At 40.1% G+C, this 10896-nt stretch overlaps 1 protein-coding gene across 5 annotated transcripts; it reads left to right on the top strand.

The window, feature by feature from the left end:
* Positions 1-220: 220 nt before the first annotated feature.
* Positions 221-8146, top strand: LOC130115929 (arfaptin-2-like). 5 transcript variants are annotated; one of them, XM_056283811.1, is made up of 10 exons: positions 221-417; positions 617-708; positions 2292-2400; positions 2655-2720; positions 3571-3654; positions 3816-3928; positions 4487-4708; positions 4796-4953; positions 5090-5264; positions 6578-8146. In XM_056283811.1, exons 1-10 carry the CDS (start codon positions 402-404, stop codon positions 6731-6733), a joined length of 1191 nt encoding a protein of 396 aa, XP_056139786.1. In that variant the 5' UTR covers positions 221-401; the 3' UTR covers positions 6734-8146. The 5 variants fall into 5 exon arrangements, with proteins under 5 accessions (XP_056139786.1, XP_056139787.1, XP_056139789.1 ...); XM_056283812.1 differs by having other exon boundaries at positions 2655-2717; XM_056283814.1 differs by lacking the exon at positions 2655-2720.
* Positions 8147-10896: the final 2750 nt, after the last annotated feature.

Genomic DNA, 10896 nt, shown 5'->3' on the forward strand with positions numbered 1-10896 from the left:
TCTCCTCACGGTAAGTAACGACAAGTTGCGTCACATGGCGTATACACGTACAGGGATAAAGCGACGGAGCGTTTTTATATCCCCCTCGTTTTACACCTTGGTTTATTTTTTTCTAATAAATCGGTTTGATGTGCAAACGGAATTTTTATTTTGAAAGGGATTTGAGCACGACTGGGCTGGATGCAGGGATTTTTCCGCCCCCCCTCCCTCTGTCCAGCAATGGAGGCTGAGAGTTAAACCAACCTGAACATCATGAATTTAGCGTGAACCATGGACCCCAAAAAAAGAAGAAGAAAAAAGGGAAATGATGGCGATTGTCCATTGAAATCCTAAAAAATTTCGGTAGTATTGTTTGCAGAGACGACGCGTTTCCCCCCCCCTAAATCTCCAACCTGCCGCCGATGGCAGATTTCTCTGGTAGCTATCAAGCAAACTGTCATCGTTCCTGGCTGCCCCCCTCCCCCTGCCCTCCCCCCAGATTATCGTTTGCTAGCCGGATGTAAATCAAATACTCTTTAAAACTCGATTCTTTAAACCCCGGGACCGAAGTTTGCTTTTTGTGTATCGTGTTCGGGCAATTCACAAGTGTTGACTTGCGGATATTTTATTATGGCAGACAGTATCTTGAGCAAGGCTGCAACCATGGAGATCCCCATTAATAACAATGGAGAGCCAGGGACCCTTCCAGAGGATGACAGCTTGGAGCAGGTGAGTCATGTTTCCTTTGGGGGTTTTTTGTCACGTCAACATTTTAGTGTCCCGAGTAAAATCGGTCTGTGTTTCTTTGCATATACTTGGTCCCCCTAACGTCAGCAGTCCTTGCAGGCTATCCCCACTGTTAATCCTACGTAGGCCTGAATACAAACGCCTCTTAAAACGTGGAGTCAAGATTGAGGAGGATTAACCATGAAGTCATGCCCCGTTTTTCTTTCGGTAGTTTGAGATGCAGATAGATGACCTGTCACATCACAGGGGATGAAGTGATGGATGGACAGTAGGTAAATTACAACTGTCTGGCCAATGCATTGTTTCACACTTCACAGATTAAGATGATTTTAGAGATTTCAGAATGAGAGTAGTGCTGGGCAATAACATGATGTGTATATATATATATATATATATATATATATATATGTGTGTGTGTGTGTGTGTGTGTGTGGGGGGGTGCTTACGTATGCAAAAACCATGTGCAAGAACCCAACTGTATACAATACATAGCCAAGTTTTCAAACAATACACCCTCACAATATTTCAGACCTCGTTTTGTGAGAAATTTTAGGCAATAGAAGTCCTGTTATCGTTAATTTTGACAACAGAATTGTGTATCGTGATGACTATCATATTTTCATCCCAATACAATATCATTGAAAGATTATGAACAACGATATTGATTCATTGCACAGGCTTAGATGAGAGAGAAGGGAAAATACAGCACAAGTGTTATGAAATCATAATTAGTGTCATGTGAAGACTCAATATTCCTAAAATGATTCAGTTTAAAACTTGTTAGGTTACACGTCTTATTTACATAAACTCCTGTTTACACACTGTATAGCAGAGACTAGGTAGCATGTTCCTTATAGGCTAACTGTTATTTTCATTAACTATTTAGGTATTCTACTTCAGTTACAAGCAACTCATAAATTTCTTGTACGCTCACACTTAATTGGCTTGTAAATAGCCCATAGATCTAATTCTATTACACGTAGTTTAAAAACTGTTTCACCTTGGAATACACATTGGTGCTCTGTGTTTGCACATGGAGTGACAGAACAAATACTGTCCTTAAATACCAAGAGTTAACACAAACAGGATATTTATATTCGAGGGAATATTCAGGGAATATATTAACAGATTATGGATTTATCATACTGTATGTAGAAATTTTGTAGTTTTGTGATTTCTTAGCATCAATCTGATTTAAATTTCAAATGAATAACCCTTTTAATGTCAGTGCACATTAGGCCCAAATGACGTCTTTACTAAGTCAATACAGATGTTGAAGGGTTGGTCAGGCTGTATACAGGTTTATTCTGTTTACTGTAGATTTTTGTTCTCTTCCCTTTATATACACAGTTACTTCAATATTCATTATGAATATATCAATATGAACTTAATTCATTCATTCAATATAAAATACATTTTGGTTCAAATTTCCTTGCACTTCCATCTGAATACTTAAATCACTCTCCACAATTGATGGATAACTAATAAAATGCCAGTTTGTGGCCCCTAAACCTTATTAAATCTTAGTTTGTGTCAGCGCAAATGTTTTGTTTTCAATCCACCAGGACCTGCAGCAGGTAATGGTGTCCGGGCCCAACCTCAATGAAACCAGCATTGTCTCAGGGGGTTATGGAGGACCAGCAGGGGGCATTATTCCAACCAGTTCCATCAAAGGTACCTCCATCTTTTCTTAAACATGATGTGCTTAAATTTAATGGAGTTGGTTGTTTTCACAATCAAGAAAAATGGTTGTTTTAACAATGTTTTTTTTTTTTGGTCACTCTGAATTCAGCCAGACTTAGAATCATCAAAATTATTTCACTATATTCCCATGTCTTACTCTTGCATTATTCCAATACTGCCACACTGCAGGGAGTTCCTGACCTCTAGGCCTTCGGTGTATGTTTACAAACCTCCATATCTCATAGGGCCTGCAATTCGCTTCAACCCTGAGTATCTGGACAGAAGACGAGCCCCTGCCCTAGGACCAGGTGGCAGTGAACTTAGCAAGCCCTTTTCTTCTGTATTAAACCTAACCTAACCTTGTTATGTTGGTCTTCTTTGCTTTTTTGGGGGTGGGGGGGACGTTGCCTGACCGAGAGAAATCTCTGCAGGGCTTGCCTGTAATTTTATTTTTATGTCTTTTTTTAGCTTGAATAATAACAGCCTCTTCAGCATCAGCGAAGACCTCCTTTGGACAGATATCAAAATAAGACTATGCACTAACCTTGTTTGAGAGAGTTGTCATGTTTAGTCCTGTCTGTGAATGTTTCTACGACATGACGCTGCAAAATTCCCTTGGGACTATCTTTATGTCAATATTTGGCATCTAACTTTCATTTCCATAAAATTTATTTTCTTAAATGTATTCTTGCTGCATGAGCAAACTGCATGGTGGATGGACTCATATCCCTTTTATTGCACAAACTTATTGCATGTGTATACATTTCATCCTACATAATACGTACAAAGAATATCAAAATCTACACAACCTTTTAAGATTTTATTTCTATTACCATGTGGCCTGAAATTCAAACTCATGAATTAATTTCACTTTGATCTGGATATAGTAACCAGCAAAATAAATGGGAAAACATGGCACTACTCTAATGAAACCTTGCACTAATTTCAAGCTTCAGGGTAATAAAAACGACATAACTTGAAAGTGTTTGTAGCTCTTTGATATTGTCTGTATGTACCGCGCTCATTAGTCCATAAAACTGAAATATTCATCTTTCAATCAGCTGTGTACTCTTCCATCCAGGTGCATAACTCACTGCAAAACTTTGTCCCCTGGACCTTTCTGTCATGCTCACTGTGTTGTCACCCCCACGCTCATTTCAGACCTCCGCATGAAATCCCGGGGTGTTAACATCCCTCAAAGCCAGTCTGCAAGCCGAATTACCAAACAAGCAGACCAGCATCCAGGTACCACCGGGATCATCTCCATGTCTTCTTCACTGTGCTCTCTCTTGATCTCATGATAGCCACAGTATTTTTTTTGCCCTAAAGCCCTGCCTCATAAACTGTGATAACAGAAAATGTGTTTACGTTTGAGTTTTGAACGTTGTGTTGTTCTTTTGTTCCAGGGTCTATGCACCACAGCGCCAGTAGCTCTGCTTTAGCGGCCGAGGAGGTCTCCCGTGGCGTGGCAGTGGAGAAATTAGACAGTGTTAAGAAATGGGGCATCAACACCTACAAGGTACACTTTCCACAGCTACTGCATTTTTGGACAGTTTTGTTTTGAATAGTGAAAAAGAGGCCAGTGACTCAGTCCTGGGGAACTTGAAGCTACCCCAGCCCATTTTTTTTCCTCATTAAACTGTGGTGAACAAACACACATACACATGTACACACACACACACACACACACACACACACAAACGCACACACACACAATCTTGTTGAACTTTTTAAAAAAAAATCAATATATTCAATTGAATTTAAAGCTGTTGTGTGATTTCTTTTCAAAGTTTTGCAATGGGGATTGCTGACGGCTTGGTATTTTTAAATTCAATTCACTGCTGTGGTGTGTAGGACATGAATATTATGTTTCTGATGCATGCATGCCTTGTGGGTTTGAAAAATCTGATATAAGCCGTAAAACATCTTTACTTTTCAGGTGAGACATTGGTATCCCAGGAAAACAAGTTGCACTGTCACAACTGTCACAAATCTACGACATCCGCATTTATTTTATTTTTCTCTCAAGACATTTGCCTTATTGTAGTTCGCGTTTCCCATATTCACTCTATTCTAGTGCACCAAGCAGCTGTTCTCGGAGCGGTTTGGCCGAGGCTCACGGACCGTAGACTTGGAACTGGAGGCTCAGATTGACGTGCTGAGAGAAACCAAGCACAAGTATGAGAACATTCTCAGACTGGCCACAGCACTCACCAGCCATTTTCACAACATGGTGGAGACACAACAGGCTCTAGGAGACACTTTTGCTGATCTCAGCCAGAAGTCGCCAGAGCTGCAGGTAAACAGGAGCATTATCTTCATAGCGTCTTTTTTTATTTGAAGTAGAACTGTAGTTAAAATGTAAAACCACGGTCTGTTTCTGCAGGATGAGTTTGGATATAATGCAGAAACACAAAAGCTGTTGTGCAAGAACGGGGAGTCTCTCCTTGGAGCCATTAACTTCTTTGTTTCAAGCATCAACACGCTGGTCAACAAAACTATGGAGGACACCCTGATGACCATTAAGCAGTATGAGAATGCAAGGTGAACAAAATTTGACACTTTGACCAACTAATTTTGTTAACATCAATATGAAATAGGAGATCCCAAAATTCCCTATGGGAATGGGGGGGGGGGACTTTGAGTATGACGGTGGGTTTTTTTTGCTGTCGATCTGCAGACTTGAGTTTGATGCCTACCGCTCTGATCTGGAAGAGCTGAGCCTGGGCCCAAGAGATGCTGCTGCCATGGTGCGGATCGAGATGGCCCAACAGGAGTACCAGATTCACAGAGACAAATATGAAAGGCTGCGCAGTGATGTCACCATCAAACTCAAATTCCTGGAGGAAAATAAGGTTTGTAGTAAAATTTTTGTATTTTACTACTTTAAATTAAAAAAAAAATTTTTTTAAATCCAAGAATAAAAATCATATCCATTTTCAGCCACCTTGGGGTTATCTACTACTACTAGTACTACTACTTTTGACTGCTCCTGTTAGGGGTCACCACAGTGGATCATCCATTTCCAGCTCTTCCTGTCCTCCGCATCTTCCTCTGTCACACCAGTCACTTGCATGTCCTCCCTCACCACATCCATAAACCTCCTCTTTGGCTTTCCTCTTCCTTGGCAGCTCCATATTCGGCATCCTTCTCCCAATATACCCAGCATCTCTCCTCCACACATGTCCAAGCCATCTCAATCTTGCCTCTCTTGCTTTGTCTCCAAACCGTCCAACCTGAGCTGGCCCTCTAATATACTCATTCCTAATCCTGTCCTTCTTCGTCACTCCCAATGAAAATCTCAGCATCTTCAACTATGCCACCTCCAGCCCCGCCTCCTGTCTTTTCATCAGTGCCACTGTCTCCAAACCAGCCTTGGGCTTATAATTCTGATACTTCCTCCAAAATTGCTGCAGAATATTCTATGTTTGCAATTAAAGAATCTAATCAGATTCAAATGAAGAAAAATCATAATGACTGGTAGGGAACAGGATGACAAGGCATGCAATTATTTATGACAAACTCTTCATTTTATTTCAAGTTGACGTTAAGTAGTTTCTACTTACACCAGTTTGTGTGCGTAACATTATGCTTACTGAGGTACATAAAGGCACATTATTTGTTCTCTTTTTTTGTATTTGCAAAATGAAGCAGGCTACACAGAAGAATGCAGGCACCCATTCATGCATTCATCTGTTACAGCTAGAGGAGAATTCAGTTCAGTTGTAATCAGCTAAAACCTGAGATCCCCACTATTAAACAGATGAACAGTTAAAATACAGGATAATTGTGCTTTTGAACACTAATCTGGTCGGTTCTGGATTAGTTCTCAAATATACAAGCCCTCCACTTTGCTGTGTGACTTTTATAAGGTTAAAGAGAAAGTCAACATCATTGGATAAAGTATAAAATGCATCAAGTTACAGAATATTATCACTTGCCATACTCTCTTTGAGGGGTGCGCTGGGTGTAAATACATTTTAACATCTTGTGTATTCCTTGGTGGATTATCTAAACATTGATCATTATGCAGCTGGAAGCCAATCTTTGCAACAAAGCCTGAATTAATTTTGGTCGCCGGGTAAACACTTGAATGCTTGCTTTCACGACACGTATGCACTGTGTTCTAAAGTCGACTCTCCTTTTCTCCATTCGCTTTGTTTTCTAGGTGAAGGTGATGCACAAGCAGCTGCTTCTCTTCCACAATGCCATCTCAGCTTACTTTGCTGGCAACCAGCAGCAGCTGGAACAAACTCTTATACAGTTCAACGTAAAGTTAAAGCCCCCCGGATCAGACAAGCCATCCTGGCTGGAGGAACAGTAAAAGTTACTCAGGATTCAGCTGTTTGGGGCGTAAAGGTACTAAGACAAACTGGTCAGTGAAGGAGCTGGCTAGCAGTGGAATGATGGTTGGTTGGACAAACGTTTATGTTGGATAAAGCAGAGGATATTGTAGGATCAGTAGAGGTCAGTGATGGTGGAAAAAACATTAGACGTTGTCTTGTTTTTTCAACATCACTTGTTTTTGCATAGATGGTACAACTATGGCAAGTGTATTTAGGAGTCTTTTGCTAATTCACTTAATGATTTTTTTTATTTCTTTCTTATTTTATGTAGCACAATCATTTACATGTATATCACTCCAATGTTAATCTATAGTATACTATTGTGGAGAAATCCCCAAGCAGTTTTGCACATGAATTGATTTATTTGTTTAATAATGTTGTCTAAATAATTCTATTTAAGAATCCAGAGCATATTAAATGGATGGAAAATCATTGATATTCTTAACATTATCTTTACTCTCAGGCACAATCCAGAATTTATTTGACCATCAAATTTTGACGTTTACACAAATATGTTCTTGAAATGTTTGAAATTTTAGTAACTTTATCTGTGTAACTCATAAGTGTAGGTCTGTTTTAACCAAGTGTTTACAAAGTTTACAACTGCAAAAAAGCCTCAGAATACAAGTAAAAGTAATGTTTAGCAGTCACATATCGCCAGTGTGTCCATCAATTGGTTAAAGGATATATTTCAGGGTTGAAAAATGTCTGAAATCTAATAAGTTAACCAGCAAACAGAACCAGAGATCAGTTGAGAGTGCTTCAAACAAGGAGCAGCATATTAAAGTTACAGATGAGTCATTAGAGACATCAGTTATATCATAGGGCTTTTCCCCCCCAAATATAACATATTTCAAAATGCAAATGGGGATAGAAATTTGACATACTTGCTATAATAATGCCACATAGAATATGATGCAAATTTCAGTGTCTCTTTAGGATTAAAAAGTAAGATACTTTTTACTTCATTGTTATCCTTTTTATTGGAAAAAGGGCATTCTTTTACAAATTCCTTCAAATTCTTAGTTACGCCTCTGTTTTGTGCCTTGTGTTCTGCATTAGTGATAAAGACAACATTATGTTACAGTGTGACCCAGATAGCTAAACTGTTCAAATACTAGATCTGTCAGTTTGATACAGTGGGTTTACACAGATTGTATCCTGGAGAAAATGTACAGGAAATTCACAATGAACTTCTCTTAAGTATGCATTGGATACATGTATGGCTCACTTGATGTACATGAAAATACAGTCAGATATATATCAAATTTTTTCCCGAGTTTGTATTATTTTTACTATCATCAAGTCACTAATGCTTTACTCTTTGGTCAAGGAAAGGTTTATTTTCAGGTTATAAAAAGCCTTTTTGATCACAGCTGTACAAGAATCTCATAAAGTGGACTTTGAAATTCCTTGAACTGTATACCATGAAGTTCATTTACAGTTTTCTTGAATCAGTGTTTTATTTGGCTCTTAAACAGCAACTAAACCAATTGCCAATTATGACTTCACTATCATCTAAACGCGAAAAAACATCTATATATATGTTGAGCTGATCTTGAGACCAATTTATGTAAGCATAGCATTATAAACATTGCTGTAGCTAATACAATTATTGATGGATCTGCTTGTGTCAGGTGTGCTACTGATCAGGCATTAATTTTTCATTTGATTAAGGTGTGCTAATGATTTGATAATGAACAGTTAACGTTATTAGATGCAGCTGAGTTTATCCTGATATGCTAACATCACGTAGTCTCAAGATCAGCCCTGCACTTATGGATGGTTTTTCACCTTTAGATGGTAGCAGACTCACACAAGTGTTATCGAGTTTAGTTTCTCTTTAAAAAACGGGCTCGTGGAAATCATTCAGAGGCACACACACGTGTGTGTGTGTGTGTGTGTGTGTGTGTGTGTGTGTGTGTGTGTGTGTGTGTGTGTCCTGTTAAGAATAGATGCCAGAAACCTAGAGATGTTAGGTCACTGAGTTAATCATGCTAACAATAGGCCGTAATGGCACATCCTGTTTGTGTATCTTAGGTAAACCATACAAACTAGGTGTAGCTTCCCCTGGGTAAAATCTATGGTAAAAAATTCTGCACAATACAAGACAGTGGCATAACGACCAAAAACAACAATTGGTTTCATATGCAAATTGCCGTAACCAAAAACAAGAGTGTCAATGGCAATGTGTACTATTCACAGAGGATTTGGGAATGGTTGCAATCACAGCATTGTATGATGGCGACAGATGTACTCTTACCCCCCCCCCCCAAGCAAGAAGCGTGTTCCCATATTAAACAGGCCCTGGTTATGTGTAGTTATCCTAACTGGGCATTTGTCAAAGCCAGGTAGACAACCAAACAGTGCACCAGCTGATCGAAGAAAGGAGAAGGACAACAGCTGCCTAAGCGTAAACCAGTGGTGATTCCGTATGTGGTGGGAGTGTCGGAAAAGCTGAGACGCGTATTTTCCAAAGATCGCATTTCAGTTGCTTTCAAACCCCAAAACACACTGTGCCAGAAACTGGTCCTTCCCCAAGGATTGGGTCCCCTGGCACACACGGAGCATAGTGTATGCTGTTAAGCACCAGGAGGATTGCCATGACTTGTAGATCGGGGAAACCAAACAGACGCTGGTCAAGAGGATGGCACAACACTGGTCTGAGCTAACGCATCAGACCAGGACTCCACAGTCTACACCATCTACAGGCCAGTGGCCACTCTTTCAGGGATGAGGATGTACACATCCTTGATAGGGAGGAACACTGGTTTGAACGGGTAGTCAAAGAGGCCATCTATGTGAAGAGGGAACGACCATCCGTGAACGGGGGGGGGGGTCACTTGCATGATAATAAATGTAACGTGGTTTTATGTAAATCAAAGCGTGGATATGGAGCCATAGTCCATACTCCATATTAAGCATAAAGGGTGGGTATGGAGCCATATTCCTGGAGCTGCCAGGGAAGAGGAAGGCCAAAGAGGAGGTTTATGGATGTGGCGAAGGAAGACATGCAGGTGGCTGGTGTGTCAGAGGAAGATGTAGAAGACAGGAAGAGCTGGAAATGGATGATCCGCTGTGGTGACCCCTAACGGGAGCAACCGAAAGTAATAGTAGTAGAAAGAGTGGCACTTGAAACACAATCACATGGAGGCTCTATTATCCGCCATCTTCAGCCTAACAATGCCAGCGCTTTTAGTTGTCATTAGAGAGTCACAAACAATATTTCAAGCATGTTGTAATGACCATCCCTGAACCGAGGGGGGGCTAAGAGTACATCTGTCGCCATCTTACAATGCTATGATTGCAAACATTCCCAAATCCTCTGTGAATACCACACATGACCATTGTAACTCTAGTTAATGGTCACGGCAATTTGCATATGAAACCGATCATTGTTTTCTGCCGTTATGCCACTGTATTTAGAGCGCCCTCCAGTAATAGACACGAGGCACGAGATCGTGGTTAAAGAACGGGGCTTTACTCCTCTATCGGACCAACCCGTGAGAACTGGATTAAAAAAGAAAAAATACAATAAATGAACTCTATGCATGTATTTCTTGTACTCACTATTCTCAATTCGCCTACAGCAACACAATAGGTAACACACTGAGCGGCAGGAACTAGTTCCGCCTCCAGGACTATTCTGTTATAGGTAGGAACCAAAAACTAGAAACCCAACTGACAATGTAAGGCCGTTACAGTGCTGGTTATAAGGGTGGGGATACCTGCAGTCAGTCGAGACTGAAGAGGTCACGTAGATGAGTGAGGAAACGTTTCTCCCAATAAACGTCCAGATGAACTGATTCGGCTTTCTGTGAAAGAAATGGGAAGTCACTCTCATTCAACCCAATTGTAACTTACAATACAATGATTGTGTTGATTTGATGGAAAAGAAAATTGGAAGAAACACATTCTGTGAATAGGATACTATAAGCAGCAACTAAATAATGTGTTATATATAAATTTGTTCTATTAGGACATTGCATCATATTTACATAGCATCTGAAAGTACCAACATGTCCAGTTTTATATTTGTTCAAACAGAGGCAGAGACATGCATACAGATGAACAAAGGAAGACAGAAAAATAAAAACCTCCCACCCCCCACTTGGTCCACTTTTTACAAGGCGAATTAGTG

This window comes from Lampris incognitus, chromosome 7, assembly GCF_029633865.1.
Source record: "Lampris incognitus isolate fLamInc1 chromosome 7, fLamInc1.hap2, whole genome shotgun sequence".
Classification (NCBI taxonomy): Eukaryota; Metazoa; Chordata; class Actinopteri; order Lampriformes; family Lampridae; genus Lampris; species Lampris incognitus.